Genomic DNA, 20413 nt, shown 5'->3' with positions numbered 1-20413 from the left:
TTTCAAACGCAGGACTTGGTACCTTGTCCTGTATAGGGCTAGAGGCCTTTTCTGGAATAGCTTTTGATGGGCTGACATCCTTTTCGATGACATCTTCTGTGGTCAAAGTAACATCTTTTACAGGGCTTGCATCCTTTTCTAATGCAGGACTTGGTACTTTCTCCTGGATAGGGCTAGCCGACTTTACTAGAATTTCTCTTAGCGGGCTTACATCCTTTTTGATGACATCTTCCTTGGTTAAAGAAACATCTTTTTCAGGGCTTGGTTCCTTTTCTAAAGCAGGACTTGGTTCCTTGTCTTGAATTGGGCTAGCGGCCTTTTGTTGAATTTCTGTAGATGGGCTTACACCCTTGTCGATGACATCTTCTGTGGTCAAAGTTACATATTTTACAGAGCTTGCATCCTTTTCTAATGCAGGACTTGGTTCCTTGTCTTGAATTGGGCTAGCAGCCTTTTCTAGAATTGCTTCAGATGGGCTTACATCCTTATCGATGACATCTTTCTTGGTTAAAGTAACATCTTTTTCAGGGCTTGGTTCCTTTTCTAAAGCAGGACTTGGTACTTTGTCCTGTATAGGGCTAGCAACCTTTTCTGGGATTGCTTTAGATGGGCTGACATCCTTTTCGATAACATCTTCTGTGGTCAAAGTAACATCTTTTACAGGGCTTGCATCCTTTTCTAATGCAGGACTTGGTACTTTGTCCTGGATAGGGCTAGCCGACTTTTCTGGAATTTCTCTTGGCGGGCTTACATCCTTTTTGATGACATCTTCCTTGGTCAAAGTAACATCTTTTACAGGGCTTGCATCCTTTTCAAATGCAGGACTTGGTTCCTTGTCCTGGATAGGGCTAGCCGACTTTTCTGGAATTTCTTTAGGCGGGCTTACATCCTTTTTGATGACATCTTTTTTGGTCAAAGAAACATATTTTTCAGGGCTTGCTTCCTTTTCTAATGCAGCACTTGGTACCTTGTCTTGAATAGGGCTAGAAGCCTTTTCTGGAATTGCTTTAGATGGGCTGACATCCTTTTTGATGACATCTTCCTTGCTCAAAGTAACATCTTTCACAGGGCTTGCATCCTTTTCTAATGTAGGACTTGGTACTTTGTCCTGGATAGGGCTAGCCGATTTTTCTGGAATTTCTCTTGGCGGGCTGACATCCTTTTCGATGACATCTTCTGTGGTCAAAGTAACATCTTTTACAGGGCTTGCATCCTTTTCTAATGCAGGACTTGGTACTTTGTCCTTGATAGGGCTAGCCGACTTTTCTGGAATTTCTCTTGGCGGGCTTACATCCTTTTTGATGACATCTTCCTTGGTCAAAGTAACAACTTTAACAGGGCTTGCATCCTTTTCTAATGTAGGACTTGGTTCTTTGTCCTGGATAAGGCTAGCGGCCTTTTCTGGAATCGCTTTAGATGGGCTTACATCCTTTTTGATGACATCTTCCTTGGTTAAAGTAACATCTTTTACAGGGCTTGCATCCTTTTTTAATGTAGGACTTGGTACTTTGTCCTGGATAGGGCTAGCCGATTTTTCTGGAATTTCTCTAGGCGGGCATACATCCTTTTTGATGACATCTTCCTTGGTCAAAGTAACATCTTTTTCAGGGCTTGGTTCCTTTTCTAAAGCAGGACTTGGTACTTTGTCCTGTATAGGGCTAGCAACCTTTTCTGGGATTGCTTTAGATGGGCTGACATCCTTTTCGATAACATCTTCTGTGGTCAAAGTAAAATCTTTTACAGGGCTTGCATCCTTTTCTAATTCAGGACTTGGTACTTTGTCCTGGATAGGGCTAGCCGACTTTTCTGGAATTTCTCTTGGCGGGCTTACATCCTTTTTGATGACATCTTCCTTGGTCAAAGTAACATCTTTTACAGGGCTTGCATCCTTTTCTAATGCAGGACTTGGTTCCTTGTCCTGGATAGGGCTAGCCGACTTTTCTGGAATTTCTTTAGGCGGGCTTACATCTTTTTTGATGACATCTTCTTTGGTTAAAGAAACATCTTTTTCAGGGCTTGGTTCCTTTTCTAATGCAGGACTTGGTACCTCGTCTTGAATTGGGCTAGCGGCCTTTTCTGGAATTGCTTTAGATAGGCTGACATTCTTTTCGATGACATCTGTGGTCAAAGTAACATCTATTACAGGGCTTGCATCCTTTTCAAACGCAGGACTTGGTACCTTGTCCTGTATAGGGCTAGAGGCCTTTTCTGGAATTGCTTTTGATGGGCTGACATCCTTTTCGATGACATCTTCTGTGGTCAAAGTAACATCTTTTACAGGGCTTGCATCCTTTTCTAATGCAGGACTTGGTACTTTCTCCTGGATAGGGCTAGCCGACTTTACTAGAATTTCTCTTAGCGGGCTTACATCCTTTTTGATGACATCTTCCTTGGTTAAAGAAACATCTTTTTCAGGGCTTGGTTCCTTTTCTAAAGCAGGACTTGGTTCCTTGTCTTGAATTGGGCTAGCGGCCTTTTGTTGAATTTCTGTAGATGGGCTTACACCCTTGTCGATGACATCTTCTGTGGTCAAAGTTACATATTTTACAGAGCTTGCATCCTTTTCTAATGCAGGACTTGGTTCCTTGTCTTGAATTGGGCTAGCAGCCTTTTCTAGAATTGCTTCAGATGGGCTTACATCCTTATCGATGACATCTTTCTTGGTTAAAGTAACATCTTTTACAGGGCTTGCTTCCTTTTCTAACGCAGGACTTGGTACCTTGTCTTGAATTGGGCTAGCGGCCTTTTCTGGAATTGCTTCAGATGGGCTTACATCCTTATCGATGACATCTTCCTTGGTTAAAGTAACATCTTTTACAGGGCTTGCTTCCTTTTCTAACGCAGGACTTGGTACCTTGTCTTGAATTGGGCTAGCGGCCTTTTCTGGAATTGCTTCAGATGGGCTTACATCCTTATCGATGACATCTTCCTTGGTTAAAGTAACATCTTTTACAGGGCTTGCTTCCTTTTCTAACGCAGGACTTGGTACCTTGTCCTGTATAGGGCTAGCGGCCGTTTCTTGAATTGCTTTTGATGGGCTGACATCCTTTTCGATGACATCTTCCTTGGTTAAAGTAACATCTTTTACAGGGCTTGCATCCTTTTCTAATGCAGGACTTGGTACTTTGTCCTGGATAGGGCTAGCCGACTTTTCTGGAATTTCTCTTGGCGGGCTTACATCCTTATCGATGACATCTTCCTTGGTTAAAGAAACATCTTTTTCAGGGCTTGGTTCCTTTTCTAAAGCAGGACTTGGTAGCTTGTCCTGTATAGGGCTAGCGGCCTTTTCTGGAATTGCTTTAGATGGGCTTACATCCTTTTTGATGACATTTTTCTTGGTTAAAGTAACATCTTTTACAGGGCTTGCTTCCTTTTCTAACGCAGGACTTGGTACCTTGTCTTGAATTGGGCTAGCAGCCTTTTCTGGAATTGCTTCAGATGGGCTTACATCCTTATCGATGACATCTTTCTTGGTTAAAGTAACATCTTTTACAGGGCTTGCTTCCTTTTCTAACGCAGGACTTGGTGCCTTGTCTTGAATTGGTCTAGCGGCCTTTTCTGGAATTGCTTCAGATGGGCTTACATCCTTATCGATGACATCTTCCTTGGTTAAAGTAACATCTTTTACAGGGCTTGCATCCTTTTCTAATGCAGGACTTGGTACTTTGTCCTGGATAGGGCTAGCCGACTTTTCTGGAATTTCTCTTGGCGGGCTTACATCCTTATCGATGACATCTTCTTTGGTTAAAGTAACATCTTTTAAAGGGCTTGCTTCCTTTTCTAACGCAGGACTTGGTACCTTGTCCTGGATAGGGCTAGCCGACTTTTCTGGAATTTCTCTTGGCGGGCTTACATCCTTTTTGATGACATCTTCCTTGGTCAAAGTAACATCTTTTACAGGGCTTGCATACTTTTCTAATGCAGGACTTGGTACTTTGTCCTGGATAGGGCTAGCCGACTTTACTGGAATTTCTCTTTGCGGGCTTACATCCTTTTTGATGACATCGTCCTTGGTTAAAGAAACATCTTCTTCAGGGCTTGGTTCCTTTTCTAAAGCAGGACTTGGTATTTTGTCCTGGATAGGGCTAGACGACTTTACTGGAATTTCTCTTTGCGGGCTTACATCCTTTTTGATGACATCTTCCTTGGTTAAAGAAACATCTTTTTCAGGGCTTGGTTCCTTTTCTAAAGCAGGACTTGGTACTTTGTCCTGGATAGGGCTAGCCGACTTTACTGGAATTTCTCTTTGCGGGCTTACATCCTTTTTGATGACATCTTCCTTGGTCAAAGTAACATCTTTTACAGGGCTTGCTTCCTTTTCTAATGTAGGACTTGGTTCTTTGTCCTGGATAGGGCTAGCGGCCTTTTCTGGAATTGCTTTAGATGGGCTGACATCCGTGTCGATGACATCTTCTGTGGTCAAAGTTACATCTTTTACAGGGCTTGCATCCTTTTCTAATGCAGGACTTGGTTCCTTGTCTTGAATTGGGCTAGCGGCCTTTTGTTGAATTTCTTTAGATAGGCTTACACCCGTATCGATGAAATCTTCCTTGGTTAAAATAACATCTTTTACAGGGCTTGCTTCCTTTTCTAACGCAGGACTTGGTACCTTGTCCTGTATAGGGCTAGCGGCCTTTTCTGGAATTGCTTTTGATGGGCTGACATCCTTTTCGATGACATCTTCTGTGGTCAAAGTAACATCTTTTACAGGGATTGTATCCTTTTCTAATGCAGGACTTGGTACTTTGTCCTGGATAGGGCTAGCCGACTTTACTGGAATTTCTCTTTGCGGGCTTACATCCATTTTGATGACATCGTCCTTGGTTAAAGAAACATCTTCTTCAGGGCTTGGTTCCTTTTCTAAAGCAGGACTTGGTATTTTGTCCTGGATAGGGCTAGACGACTTTACTGGAATTTCTCTTTGCGGGCTTACATCCTTTTTGATGACATCTTCCTTGGTTAAAGAAACATCTTTTTCAGGGCTTGGTTCCTTTTCTAAAGCAGGACTTGGTACTTTGTCCTGGATAGGGCTAGCCGACTTTACTGGAATTTCTCTTTGCGGGCTTACATCCTTTTTGATGACATCTTCCTTGGTCAAAGTAACATCTTTTACAGGGCTTGCTTCCTTTTCTAATGTAGGACTTGGTTCTTTGTCCTGGATAGGGCTAGCGGCCTTTTCTGGAATTGCTTTAGATGGGCTGACATCCGTGTCGATGACATCTTCTGTGGTCAAAGTTACATCTTTTACAGGGCTTGCATCCTTTTCTAATGCAGGACTTGGTTCCTTGTCTTGAATTGGGCTAGCGGCCTTTTGTTGAATTTCTTTAGATAGGCTTACACCCGTATCGATGACATCTTCCTTGGTTAAAATAACATCTTTTACAGGGCTTGCTTCCTTTTCTAACGCAGGACTTGGTACCTTGTCCTGTATAGGGCTAGCGGCCTTTTCTGGAATTGCTTTTGATGGGCTGACATCCTTTTCGATGACATCTTCTGTGGTCAAAGTAACATCTTTTACAGGGATTGTATCCTTTTCTAATGCAGGACTTGGTACTTTGTCCTGGATAGGGCTAGCCGACTTTACTGGAATTTCTCTTTGCGGGCTTACATCCTTTTTGATGACATCTTCCTTGGTTAAAGAAACATCTTTTTCAGGGCTTGGTTTCTTTTCTAAAGCAGGACTTGGTACTTTGTCCTGGATAGGGCTAGCCGACTTTACTGGAATTTCTCTTTGCGGGCTTACATCCTTTTTGATGACATCTTCCTTGGTTAAAGAAACATCTTTTTCAGGGCTTGGTTCCTTTTCTAAAGCAGGACTTGGTACTTTGTCCTGGATAGGGCAAGCCGACTTTTCTGGAATTGCTTTAGATGGGCTGACATTCGTGTCGATGACATCTTCTGTGGTCAAAGTTACATCTTTTACAGGGCTTGCATCCTTTTCTAATGCAGGACTTGGCTCCTTGTCTTGAATTGGGCTAGCGGCCTTTTGTTGAATTTCTTTAGATGGGCTTACACCCTTATCGATGACATCTTCCTTGGTTAAAGTAACATCTTTTACAGGGCTTGCTTCCTTTTCTAACGCAGGACTTGGTACCTTGTCCTGTATAGGGCTAGCGGCCTTTTCTGGAATTGCTTTTGATGGGCTGACATCCTTTTCGATGACATCTTCTGTGGTCAAAGTAACATCTTTTACAGGGCTTGCATCCTTTTCTAAAGCAGGACTTGGTACTTTGTCCTGGATAGGGCTAGCCGACTTTACTGGAATTTCTCTTGGCGGGCTTACATCCTTTTTGATGACATCTTCCTTGGTTAAAGAAACATCTTTTTCAGGGCTTGGTTCCTTTTCTAAAGCAGGAATTGTTACTTTGTCCTGTATAGGGCTAGCGGCCTTTTCTGGAATTGCTTTTGATGGGCTGACATCCTTTACGATGACATCTTCTGTGGTCAAAATAATATCTTTTACAGGGCTTGGTTCCTTTTCTAAAGCAGGACTTGGTTCCTTGTCTTGAATCGGGCTAGCGGCCTTTTGTTGAATTTCTTTAGATGGGCTTACACCCTTATCGATGACATCTTCCTTGGTTAAAGTAACATCTTTTACAGGGCTTGCTTCCTTTTCTAACGCAGGACTTTGTACCTTGTCCTGTATAGGGCTAGCGGCCTTTTCTGGAATTGCTTTTGATGGGCTGACATCCTTTTCGATGACATCTTCTGTGGTCAAAGTAACATCTTTTACAGGGCTTGCATCCTTTTCTAATGCAGGACTTGGTACTTTGTCCTGGATAGGGCTAGCCGACTTTACTGGAATTTCTCTTGGCGGGCTTACATCCTTTTTGATGACATCTTCCTTGGTTAAAGAAACATCTTTTTCAGGGCTTGGTTCCTTTTCTAAAGCAGGACTTGGTACTTTGTCCTGTATAGGGCTAGCCGACTTTTCTGGAATTTCACTTGGCGGGCTTACATCCTTTTTGATGACATCTTCCTTGGTTAAAGAAACATCTTTTACAGGGCTTGCATCCTTTTCTAATGCAGGACTTGGTCCCTTGTCCTGGATAGGGCTAGCCGACTTTTCTGGAATTTCTCTTGGCGGGCTTACATCCTTTTTGATGATATCTTCCTTGGTTAAAGAAACATCTTTTTCAGGGCTTGGTTCCTTTTCTAAAGCAGGACTTGGTACTTTGTCCTGTATAGGGCTAGCGGCCTTTTCTGGAATTGCTTTAGATGGGCTGACATCCTTTTCGATGACATCTGTGGTCAAACTAACATCTTTTACAGGGCTTGCATCCTTTTCTAACGCAGGACTTGGTACCTTGTCCTGTATTGGGCTAGCGGCCTTTTCTGGAATTGCTTTAGATGGGCTTACATCCTTTTTGATGACATCTTCCTTGGTCAAAGTAACATCTTTTACAGGGCTGGCATCCTTTTCTAATGCAGGACTTGGTACTTTGTCCTGTATAGGGCTAGCCGACTTTTCTGGAATTTCACTTGGTGGGCTTACATCCTTTTTGATGACATCTTCCTTGGTTAAAGAAACATCTTTTACAGGGCTTGCATCCTTTTCTAATGCAGGACTTGGTCCCTTGTCCTGGATAGGGCTAGCCGACTTTTCTGGAATTTCTCTTGGCGGGCTTACATCCTTTTTGATGACATCTTCCTTGGTTAAAGAAACATCTTTTTCAGGGCTTGGTTCCTTTTCTAAAGCAGGACTTGGTACTTTGTCCTGTATAGGGCTAGCGGCCTTTTCTGGAATTGCTTTAGATGGGCTGACATCCTTTTCGATGACATCTTCCTGGGTCAAAGTAACATCTTTTACAGGGCTTGCATCCTTTTCTAATGCAGGACTTGGTTCCTTGTCCTGGATAGGGCTAGCCGACTTTTCTGGAATATCTCTAGGCGGGCTTACAACTTTTTTGATGACATCTTCCTTGGTCAAAGAAATATCTTTTACAGGTCTTGCTTCCTTTTCTAATGCAGGACTTGGTTCCTTGTCCTGGATAGGGCTAGCCGACTTTTCTGGAATTTCTCTAGGCGGGCTTACATCTTTTTTGATGACATCTTCTTTGGTTAAAGAAACATCTTTTTCAGGGCTTGGTTCCTTTTCTAATGCAGGACTTGGTACTTTGTCCTGGATAGGGCTAGCCGTCTTTTCTGGAATTTCTCTAGGCGGGCTTACATCTTTTTTGATGACATCTTCCTTGGTCATAGAAATATCTATTACAGGACTTGCTTCCTTTTCTAATGCTGGACTTGGTACTTTGTCCTGGATAGGACTAGCCGACTTTTCTGGAATTTCTCTTGGCGGGCTTACATCCTTTTTGATGACATCTTCCTTGGTTAAAGAAACATCTTTTTCCGGGCTTGGTTCCTTTTCTAAAGCAGGACTTGGTACTTTGTCCTGTTTAGGGCTAGCGGCCTTTTCTGGAATTGCTTTGGATGGGCTGACATCCTTTTCGATGACATCTTCCTGGGTCAAAGTAACATCTTTTACAGGGCTTGCATCCTTTTCTAATGCAGGACTTGGTACTTTGTCCGGGATAGGGCTAGCCGACTTTTCTGGAATTTCTCTTGGCGGGCTTACATCCTTTTTGATGACATCTTCTTTGGTTAAAGAAACATCTTTTTCAGGGCTTGGTTCCTTTTCTAATGCAGGACTTGGTACTTTGTCCTGGATAGGGCTAGCCGACTTTACTGGAATTTCTCTTGGCGGGCTTACATCCTTTTTGATGACATCTTCCTTGGTTAAAGAAACATCTTTTTCAGGGCTTGGTTCCTTTTCTAAAGCAGGACTTGGTACTTTGTCCTGTATAGGGCTAGCGGCCTTTTCTGGAATTGCTTTAGATGGGCTGACATCCTTTTCGATGATATCTTCCTGGGTCAAAGTAACATCTTTTACAGGGCTTGCATCCTTTTCTAATGCAGGACTTGGTACTTTGTCCTGGATAGGGCTAGCCGACTTTTCTGGAATTTCTCTTGGCGGGCTTACATCCTTTTTGATGACATCTTCCTTGGTTAAAGAAACATCTTTTTCAGTGCTTGGTACCTTTTCTAAAGCAGGACTTGGTACTTTGTCCTGTATAGGGCTAGCGGCCTTTTCTGGAATTGCTTTAGATGGGCTGACATCCTTTTCGATGACATCTTCTGTGGTCAAAGTAACATCTTTTACAGGGCTTGCATCCTTTTCTAATGCAGGACTTGGTTCCTTGTCCTGGATAGGGCTAGCCGACTTTTCTGGAATTTCTCTAGGCGGGCTTACATTTTTTTTGATGACATCTTCTTTGGTTAAAGAAACATCTTTTTCAGGGCTTGGTTCCTTTTCTAAAGCAGGACTTGGTACTTTGTCCTGTATAGGGCTAGCGGCCTTTTCTGGAATTGCTTTAGATGGGCTGACATCCTTTTCGATGACATCTTCTGTGGTCAAAGTAACATCTTTTACAGGGCTTGCATCCTTTTCTAATGCAGGACTTGGTTCCTTGTCTTGGATAGGGCTAGCCGACTTTTCTGGAATTTCTCTTGGCGGGCTTACATCCTTTTTGATGACATCTTCCTTGGTTAAAGAAACATCTTTTTCAGTGCTTGGTTCCTTTTCTAAAGCAGGACTTGGTACTTTGTCCTGTATTGGGCTAGCGGCCTTTTCTGGAATTGCTTTAGATGGGCTGACATCCTTTTTGATGACATCTTCCATGGTCAAAGTAACATCTTTTACAGGGCTTGGTTCCTTTTCTAATGCAGGACTTGGTACTTTGTCCTGGATAGGGCTAGCGGACTTTACTGGAATTTCTCTTGGCGGGCTTACATCCTTTTTGATGACATATTCCTTGGTTAAAGAAACATCTTTTTCAGTGCTTGGTTCCTTTTCTAAAGAAGGACTTGGTACTTTGTCCTGTATAGGGCTAGCGGCCTTTTCTGGAATTTCTCTTGGCGGGCTTACATCCTTTTTGATGACATCTTCCTTGGTTAAAGAAACATCTTTTTCAGTGCTTGGTTCCTTTTCTAAAGCAGGACTTGGTACTTTGTCCTGTATAGGGCTAGCGGCCTTTTCTGGAATTGCTTTAGATGGGCTGACATCCTTTTCGATGACATCTTCTGTGGTCAAAGTAACATCTTTTACAGGGCTTGCATCCTTTTCTAATGCTGGACTTGGTACTTTGTCCTGGATAGGACTAGCCGACTTTTCTGGAATTTCTCTTGGCGGGCTTACATCCTTTTTGATGACATCTTCCTTGGTTAAAGAAACATCTTTTTCCGGGCTTGGTTCCTTTTCTAAAGCAGGACTTGGTACTTTGTCCTGTTTAGGGCTAGCGGCCTTTTCTGGAATTGCTTTGGATGGGCTGACATCCTTTTCGATGACATCTTCCTGGGTCAAAGTAACATCTTTTACAGGGCTTGCATCCTTTTCTAATGCAGGACTTGGTACTTTGTCCGGGATAGGGCTAGCCGACTTTTCTGGAATTTCTCTTGGCGGGCTTACATCCTTTTTGATGACATCTTCTTTGGTTAAAGAAACATCTTTTTCAGGGCTTGGTTCCTTTTCTAATGCAGGACTTGGTACTTTGTCCTGGATAGGGCTAGCCGACTTTACTGGAATTTCTCTTGGCGGGCTTACATCCTTTTTGATGACATCTTCCTTGGTTAAAGAAACATCTTTTTCAGGGCTTGGTTCCTTTTCTAAAGCAGGACTTGGTACTTTGTCCTGTATAGGGCTAGCGGCCTTTTCTGGAATTGCTTTAGATGGGCTGACATCCTTTTCGATGATATCTTCCTGGGTCAAAGTAACATCTTTTACAGGGCTTGCATCCTTTTCTAATGCAGGACTTGGTACTTTGTCCTGGATAGGGCTAGCCGACTTTTCTGGAATTTCTCTTGGCGGGCTTACATCCTTTTTGATGACATCTTCCTTGGTTAAAGAAACATCTTTTTCAGTGCTTGGTACCTTTTCTAAAGCAGGACTTGGTACTTTGTCCTGTATAGGGCTAGCGGCCTTTTCTGGAATTGCTTTAGATGGGCTGACATCCTTTTCGATGACATCTTCTGTGGTCAAAGTAACATCTTTTACAGGGCTTGCATCCTTTTCTAATGCAGGACTTGGTTCCTTGTCCTGGATAGGGCTAGCCGACTTTTCTGGAATTTCTCTAGGCGGGCTTACATCTTTTTTGATGACATCTTCTTTGGTTAAAGAAACATCTTTTTCAGGGCTTGGTTCCTTTTCTAAAGCAGGACTTGGTACTTTGTCCTGTATAGGGCTAGCGGCCTTTTCTGGAATTGCTTTAGATGGGCTGACATCCTTTTCGATGACATCTTCTGTGGTCAAAGTAACATCTTTTACAGGGCTTGCATCCTTTTCTAATGCAGGACTTGGTTCCTTGTCTTGGATAGGGCTAGCCGACTTTTCTGGAATTTCTCTTGGCGGGCTTACATCCTTTTTGATGACATCTTCCTTGGTTAAAGAAACATCTTTTTCAGTGCTTGGTTCCTTTTCTAAAGCAGGACTTGGTACTTTGTCCTGTATTGGGCTAGCGGCCTTTTCTGGAATTGCTTTAGATGGGCTGACATCCTTTTTGATGACATCTTCCATGGTCAAAGTAACATCTTTTACAGGGCTTGGTTCCTTTTCTAATGCAGGACTTGGTACTTTGTCCTGGATAGGGCTAGCGGACTTTACTGGAATTTCTCTTGGCGGGCTTACATCCTTTTTGATGACATATTCCTTGGTTAAAGAAACATCTTTTTCAGTGCTTGGTTCCTTTTCTAAAGAAGGACTTGGTACTTTGTCCTGTATAGGGCTAGCGGCCTTTTCTGGAATTTCTCTTGGCGGGCTTACATCCTTTTTGATGACATCTTCCTTGGTTAAAGAAACATCTTTTTCAGTGCTTGGTTCCTTTTCTAAAGCAGGACTTGGTACTTTGTCCTGTATAGGGCTAGCGGCCTTTTCTGGAATTGCTTTAGATGGGCTGACATCCTTTTCGATGACATCTTCTGTGGTCAAAGTAACATCTTTTACAGGGCTTGCATCCTTTTCTAATGCAGGACTTGGTTCCTTGTCCTGGATAGGGCTAGCCGACTTTTCTGGAATTTCTCTAGGCGGGCTTACATCTTTTTTGATGACATCTTCTTTGGTTAAAGAAACATCTTTTTCAGGGCTTGGTTCCTTTTCTAAAGCAGGACTTGGTACTTTGTCCTGTATAGGACTAGCGGCCTTTTCTGGAATTGCTTTAGATGGGCTGACATCCTTTTCGATGACATCTTCTGTGGTCAAAGTAACATCTTTTACAGGGCTTGCATCCTTTTCTAATGCAGGACTTGGTTCCTTGTCTTGGATAGGGCTAGCGGACTTTACTGGAATTTCTCTTGGCGGGCTTACATCCTTTTTGATGACATATTCCTTGGTTAAAGAAACATCTTTTTCAGTGCTTGGTTCCTTTTCTAAAGAAGGACTTGGTACTTTGTCCTGTATAGGGCTAGCGGCCTTTTCTGGAATTTCTCTTGGCGGGCTTACATCCTTTTTGATGACATCTTCCTTGGTTAAAGAAACATCTTTTTCAGTGCTTGGTTCCTTTTCTAAAGCAGGACTTGGTACTTTGTCCTGTATAGGGCTAGCGGCCTTTTCTGGAATTGCTTTAGATGGGCTGACATCCTTTTCGATGACATCTTCTGTGGTCAAAGTAACATCTTTTACAGGGCTTGCATCCTTTTCTAATGCAGGACTTGGTTCCTTGTCCTGGATAGGGCTAGCCGACTTTTCTGGAATTTCTCTAGGCGGGCTTACATCTTTTTTGATGACATCTTCTTTGGTTAAAGAAACATCTTTTTCAGGGCTTGGTTCCTTTTCTAAAGCAGGACTTGGTACTTTGTCCTGTATAGGGCTAGCGGCCTTTTCTGGAATTGCTTTAGATGGGCTGACATCCTTTTCGATGACATCTTCTGTGGTCAAAGTAACATCTTTTACAGGGCTTGCATCCTTTTCTAATGCAGGACTTGGTTCCTTGTCTTGGATAGGGCTAGCCGACTTTTCTGGAATTTCTCTTGGCGGGCTTACATCCTTTTTGATGACATCTTCCTTGGTTAAAGAAACATCTTTTTCAGTGCTTGGTTCCTTTTCTAAAGCAGGACTTGGTACTTTGTCCTGTATTGGGCTAGCGGCCTTTTCTGGAATTGCTTTAGATGGGCTGACATCCTTTTTGATGACATCTTCCATGGTCAAAGTAACATCTTTTACAGGGCTTGGTTCCTTTTCTAATGCAGGACTTGGTACTTTGTCCTGGATAGGGCTAGCGGACTTTACTGGAATTTCTCTTGGCGGGCTTACATCCTTTTTGATGACATATTCCTTGGTTAAAGAAACATCTTTTTCAGTGCTTGGTTCCTTTTCTAAAGAAGGACTTGGTACTTTGTCCTGTATAGGGCTAGCGGCCTTTTCTGGAATTTCTCTTGGCGGGCTTACATCCTTTTTGATGACATCTTCCTTGGTTAAAGAAACATCTTTTTCAGTGCTTGGTTCCTTTTCTAAAGCAGGACTTGGTACTTTGTCCTGTATAGGGCTAGCGGCCTTTTCTGGAATTGCTTTAGATGGGCTGACATCCTTTTCGATGACATCTTCTGTGGTCAAAGTAACATCTTTTACAGGGCTTGCATCCTTTTCTAATGCAGGACTTGGTTCCTTGTCCTGGATAGGGCTAGCCGACTTTTCTGGAATTTCTCTAGGCGGGCTTACATCTTTTTTGATGACATCTTCTTTGGTTAAAGAAACATCTTTTTCAGGGCTTGGTTCCTTTTCTAAAGCAGGACTTGGTACTTTGTCCTGTATAGGGCTAGCGGCCTTTTCTGGAATTGCTTTAGATGGGCTGACATCCTTTTCGATGACATCTTCTGTGGTCAAAGTAACATCTTTTACAGGGCTTGCATCCTTTTCTAATGCAGGACTTGGTTCCTTGTCTTGGATAGGGCTAGCCGACTTTTCTGGAATTTCTCTTGGCGGGCTTACATCCTTTTTGATGACATCTTCCTTGGTTAAAGAAACATCTTTTTCAGTGCTTGGTTCCTTTTCTAAAGCAGGACTTGGTACTTTGTCCTGTATTGGGCTAGCGGCCTTTTCTGGAATTGCTTTAGATGGGCTGACATCCTTTTTGATGACATCTTCCATGGTCAAAGTAACATCTTTTACAGGGCTTGCATCCTTTTCTAATGCAGGACTTGGTTCCTTGTCCTGGATAGGGCTAGCCGACTTTTCTGGAATTTCTCTAGGCGGGCTTACATCTTTTTTGATGACATCTTCTTTGGTTAAAGAAACATCTTTTTCAGGGCTTGGTTCCTTTTCTAATGCAGGACTTGGTACTTTGTCCTGGATAGGGCTAGCCGACTTTACTGGAATTTCTCTTGGCGGGCTTACATCCTTTTTGATGACATCTTCCTTGGTTAAAGAAACATCTTTTTCAGTGCTTGGTTCCTTTTCTAAAGCAGGACTTGGTACTTTGTCCTGTATTGGGCTAGCGGCCTTTTCTGGAATTGCTTTAGATGGGCTGACATCCTTTTTGATGACATCTTCTGTGGTCAAAGTAACATCTTTTACAGGGCTTGCATCCTTTTCTAATGCAGGACTTGGTTCCTTGTCCTGGATAGGGCTAGCCGACTTTTCTGGAATTTCTCTAGGCGGGCTTACATCTTTTTTGATGACATCTTCTTTGGTTAAAGAAACATCTTTTTCAGGGCTTGGTTCCTTTTCTAAAGCAGGACTTGGTACTTTGTCCTGTATAGGGCTAGCGGCCTTTTCTGGAATTGCTTTAGATGGGCTGACATCCTTTTCGATGTCATCTTCCTGGGTCAAAGTAACATCTTTTACAGGGCTTGCATCCTTTTCTAATGCAGGACTTGGTTCCTTGTCCTGGATAGGGCTAGCCGACTTTTCTGGAATTTCTCTAGGCGGGCTTACGTCTTTTTTGATGACATCTTCCTTGGTCAAAGAAATATCTTTTACAGGTCTTGCTTCTTTTTCTAATACAGGACTTGGTTCCTTGTCCTGGATAGGGCTAGCCGACTTTTCTGGAATTTCTCTAGGCGGGCTTACATCCTTTTTGATGACATCTTCTTTGGTTAAAGAAACATCTTTTTCAGGGCTTGGTTCCTTTTCTAATGCAGGACTTGGTACTTTGTCCTGGATAGGGCTAGCGGACTTTACTGGAATTTCTCTTGGCGGGCTTACATCCTTTTTGATGACATCTTCCTTGGTTAAAGAAACATCTTTTTCAGTGCTTGGTTCCTTTTCTAAAGAAGGACTTGGTACTTTGTCCTGTATAGGGCTAGCGGCCTTTTCTGGAGTTGCTTTAGATGGGCTGACATCCTTTTCGATGACATCTTCTGTGGTCAAAGTAACATCTTTTACAGGGCTTGCATCCTTTTCTAAAGCAGGACTTGGTACTTTGTCCTGGATAGGGCTAGCCGACTTTTCTGGAATTTCTCTTGGAGGGCTTACATCCTTTTTGATGACATCTTCCTTGGTTAAAGAATCATCTTTTTCAGGGCTTGGTTCCTTTTCTAATGCAGGACTTGGTACTTTGTCCTGGATAGGGCTAGCCGACTTTACTGGAATTTCTCTTGGCGGGCTTACATCCTTTTTGATGACATCTTCCTTGGTTAAAGAAACATCTTTTTCAGTGCTTGGTTCCTTTTCTAAAGCAGGACTTGGAACTTTGTCCTGTATAGGGCTAGCGGCCTTTTCTGGAATTGCTTTAGATGGGCTGACATCCTTTTCGATGACATCTTCTGTGGTCAAAGTAACATCTTTTACAGGGCTTGCATCCTTTTCTAATGCAGGACTTGGTACTTTGTCCTGGATAGGGCTAGCCAACTTTTCTGGAATTTCTCTTGGCGGGCTTACGTCCTTTTTGATGACATCTTTCTTGGTCAAAGGAATATCTTTTACAGGTCTTGGTTCCTTCTCTAATGCAGGACTTGGTACTTTTTCCTGGATAGGGCTAGCCGTCTTTTCTGGGAATTCTTTAGGCGGGCTTACATCCTTATCGATGACATCTTCCTTGGCCAAAGGACCGTCTTTAACAGGACTTGGTTCTTTTTCTAAAGCAGGACTTGGTCCTTGGTCCTGTATAGGGCTAGCAACCTTTCCTGGAATTTCTTCAGATGGGCTTTCATCCTTGCCAATGACTTTAGACTTTGTCAAAGTATCATTTTTAACAGGACTTGAGTCTTTTATTAAGCCTTGTTCTTTCTCTTGAATAATGATTACTGAAGCTTCTTTAGATGGACCTTTATCCTTCTGTATTACGTCTTTTACTTGCAAATCTTTATCTTTCATTATAATTGTAGTGCCATTTGTATCTAAAGTTTGTTTTGCTGTGATAACGACTTTAGCGAGTTTTTTGTTGTCGACGATTTTGGTCTTTAAATTGTAATCGGAAATAAAAATTGTAATGACATTGACAATTGTAGGAACGTCTCTAATGAACATCTCTTTAGTCGTATTTACTGTCAGTTTTTCCTTATGTTTTAGTTTGTTTTGAGTTGTGAGTATGTCTTTTACTGTTACAATAGACAATTTTTGTTTTATATGTTTATTCCTTAATAAGACAATATCTTCTTTTTGTTTTTTATCAATTGCTTGATTTTCGAGGATGGTGAAGTCAGCTAGTTCGTTGATTTGAAATTCAGTTTTATCGTTGATATCAGTCAACATAGCACTTCCATCATTAACAATTATTATATTACCATTGGGATATTCATTTGTCGTTGTTATTATAGTGACAATCTTTAACTTTTGAATTATTCCATTTTTATGCATAAATTTAGTTTTGATTATTCGAGTCACAGTAAGTCTTTTGATAATGGTATTATTCTCATTAACCTCCTCTTTTTTCTCTAAAATTGTTTCCTCTGGTTCATCAAAGATAATGTAGTTTGTCAAATAATCTTGTATATCTTCATTGAAAGACAACAATTCTATCATATCTTTTTCAAAATCTGTTAGATCTTTGTAAGTGGTTTCAAGAACAGTTTTATGTGTATCTTCTGTTTTTATTTTTTCTTTTGAAGTTTCAGCAATTTTATCACTCTTTCTACTAAACAAACCTTTAGCTTTGCTTAGCTTCTCGTCAAACTTATCCATAAAACTTCCTATTACAGATTTACTCTCATTTTTCTTTTCCTTCGTCGGTTCCTTCACAATTGTCTCATCAATTTGTTCTTTTTCTTTAACAAGAATTTCTTCTTTTGTTTTATCTGTTTGTTTAATGTCTTTAGTGTCCAATGAAGGAGCAATTAACTCAGTACTTTTGATTTGTTCCTTTTGTTTAAGGTCCGCCATCTTTTCTTCTAACTTTTCTAATGTTTTAGCAGAATCCAATGTGATGCTTACTCGTTTTTCTGTCAATTGGCCATCAGTTTCTTGTTCTACCTCTGGCAATACACATGTTAAAGTATTATTGTCTGTCTTTATTTTTTTTGTTTCGCTTAGTACAGTTTTTTCTGAAGGGTCGCTGATATCTTCAGATGTAAGCGATTTAATAGGCGATACTTCTTTCTGAGTTTTCTCAATCGGAGTATCTGATTTAATAACAGTGTCAACTTCATCACTTTTTGATAGTAACTCATCTTTAATTGAAGTTATTTTTCTTTGATCAAACAAGAAATCTGTTGTAATTTCGGCGATATTTTCGCAAGGCAATAATTTTTCTGGGGATTTTAATAAGATTGGTGATTTTTCTGCAATTAATTCATCCAAGGATTTATCCGATTTTAAAACTTCAGCAACATCAGCAACAATTTTTTCTACTTCTTTAGGACTGATGGGAGGTTTGTCAGTTTGTTCTAAAATTTGAGCTTCTTCAATTTCTTTTTCTACATCTTCTGGTATTGAAGGTATCTTTTCTGGCATATGTAGTTCTTCAATAACCACAATATCATCTTTAATTGGCGAATCAACAGTTGTTATATGCGTTTCTCTGAGTTTTTCAGTAAATTGTGAAAAGTTGTATCGTTCATCATCGTATTCTTTTACAGGGTCCAAAGATTTTACAGATTTTTCAAGCTTAGAGGGTTCCTGATACATAGGTGAGTCAGGAGCAGAACCCGGAGTTACGGTCACCAATTCCGGGTGTGACAGACGTTGAGTTGTACTAACAATCACATCTTGAATAGTATTTGTTTCTTTAGGTGAGGTGGGTTTAATTATTATAGCCAGGTCTTTAGGAACTTTAATGTCTTTTTGAAGTATATCAATTTTACGTTTACTAACATCTTCGCCAGGAGTCTTTTTTTCCTCGTAAGTCCTATAATCAACTTCTTCGTGTAATGGTAAATCAGCTACTTCGTCAGGTGTTTTTACTATTTCTCTTATAAGTGTCTGCTGTGGAGTTTGTTTAGAACTTTTTTCGAAGCTAGTAAGATTTTGTATGTCAATTAAAGTTTTGGGGGCGGCAACTTCCTTTGTTTGTTCCTTTACATATTTTTCTTCAACCAACTCATCTTCTTTTATATCATCTAACGTAATTCGTTCATCTTCGGGTAGTGTAGGTGCCGTTGTGGCGCCTGATTCAATTGTGGTTGATACTTTCTCTTCAGGCTGTGATTCTTGTATTATATTCTCAATTGAGTCTTTTGGTTTCATAGCACTTTTGCTATCTGATGTCTTTTTTTCACTACTAATATCTTGTTTTTCTTCAACACTTATTGAATGCTCTTTAGAATCTAGACGTTTATCTTGGTCACCATTTTGAGTTATGGTTTCAGGCTTGAGATCCGCTTTTATTTCACTGATTTGCTTCTTTTCAGATTCCTCTTTATCTTTTATGTGTTTCCGTAGCTCATCTTCTTTCTCAACGATAGAATCTTCTGTATATTGTTCGACTTCTTCCTTTTCTATAATTAAATACTCTTCTTCAAAATCACCGTCAATGTTTCCTGTTTTAGTATCATCTAGTAGACAAGTGATCTTTTCTATATCAGATCTGCCAACGTATTCTACTCGTTCTTCCACTTCACTATCTCTATTAAAGACCGCTTCGATTTCTCTAACAATTTCTTGCTCTTCTCGCTCATCAAACTCTTGCTGTTTGATCTCATCGAAAGATTTTGAGGTTTCCTCATCAGACTTTTTAGCCTCTTTTAATATATCTTCGTAATTAACTCTTTGTAATCCCATAAGCTTAGATGTATCAGCCTTTGAAGATTTTATACTCTTTGATGGACTCTTAGCAGATTTGAGTCCCTTAATTGGCGATGTAACTGGCCTAGGTCTTCTAGATATTGGCTCTCTTTTCATTTTAGGTTCCCTTTTTTCACCTGCTTTTTGTATTAAATCCCGTTTCGGCGAAGCTTGTTTATATTTCGACTCAACAACTCTTCTGTTGCTAGCTTCTTTAACGCTTTTTGCTGGAGTGCTTCCGGGGCTAACTTTTCTGGTCTTTAGTTTTACTTTGTCTTTAGCTAACTGCGACTGACTTTTGACATCAATGGATTTCTTTGGTGTTGCGGGCGGCGATTTTTTGTCATCAGCCACAATTTTCTTATCTAAAGAAGTCGTAGTTTTTCGATCTGTAATTTTTTGCGTTATCCGATTTGTTCTACTTTTTGTGGCATATAATTCAGACTTAGGTTTTTCTGATTTTTTCTTTGCTTCAGCTTTTAATTTATTGTCTACATCGATTTTCTTTGTGTCGAACTTTGAGTGAGTAGTATCTTTGGTTTCGTCGGTTTTATCCATCCGTTTAGTCTTTATATCTGTAGATTTTTCTTTTTTCTTGCCTTTCTTCTGCTTGCTATCTTTTGCGATATCAGTTTGAAGTATTTTTTCATCTAATTTTGTGTCCACATGACTTATAATGGCCTCATTTAAAACAGATTCTAGTTGTTTATTCTCTTCATCAACAAGTTCACTTATTAACTTATTGTCAATAACATTATTGGAAACCTCTTTAATTTTATCAAACTTTGAAACCTGCATATCAGTCTCAATACTCTTTTCATCTTTTTTTTCAATCTTCTCTCGATTTATCTTGGAAGCTAGAGTTTTTGTGTTCTTTATGGGCGCAGCAGTACTCAAAGTAGCCGAAGTTTTGCTTGTTACAATGTTAGACGCAGCGGACATCTGTCGTCCTGTATATGTTGGACGTTGAAGAAATTCAAGATGTTTAAGTTTTTCTAACCCTTCAAATATTTTATGCTGTGGGGTAGAACCAGGAAACATAATTCTAGTTATATTGTCATCAGGATTTGCTGGCCGCCAAACTAATAATGCACATATTGATACTAAGTTGGGAATTGGAAAATTAAAAGGTCCAGATGCACTAGCACCTTCAAAAAGTTTTTGTTCACTGTTATGCCATCTTTTTAAAAAATCACGTACATATTTGGAGTCTTTGGACGGATTTAAAACAAACATATCCAATGTGCCTGTAACAAAAAGTAAATAAGA

The 20413-nt window shown here is 40.8% G+C and overlaps 1 protein-coding gene across 1 annotated transcript in view; it reads right to left on the bottom strand.

The window, feature by feature from the left end:
• The window catches only part of LOC125050266 (titin-like), a 103532-nt gene that overhangs the window by 14920 nt on the left and 68199 nt on the right, over nt 1–20413 (bottom strand). Inside the window, exon 8 of the mRNA XM_047649993.1 lies at nt 16–20391. Coding sequence (XP_047505949.1) covers nt 16–20391 — 20376 coding nt within the window. The remainder of the gene's footprint in view (nt 1–15; nt 20392–20413) is intronic.

This window comes from Pieris napi, chromosome 6 (genome assembly GCF_905475465.1).
Source record: "Pieris napi chromosome 6, ilPieNapi1.2, whole genome shotgun sequence".
Lineage (NCBI taxonomy): Eukaryota > Metazoa > Arthropoda > Insecta > Lepidoptera > Pieridae > Pieris > Pieris napi.
The sequence above is the reverse complement of the archived record's forward strand: the minus strand, read 5'-3'. Positions and strand labels throughout refer to the sequence as shown.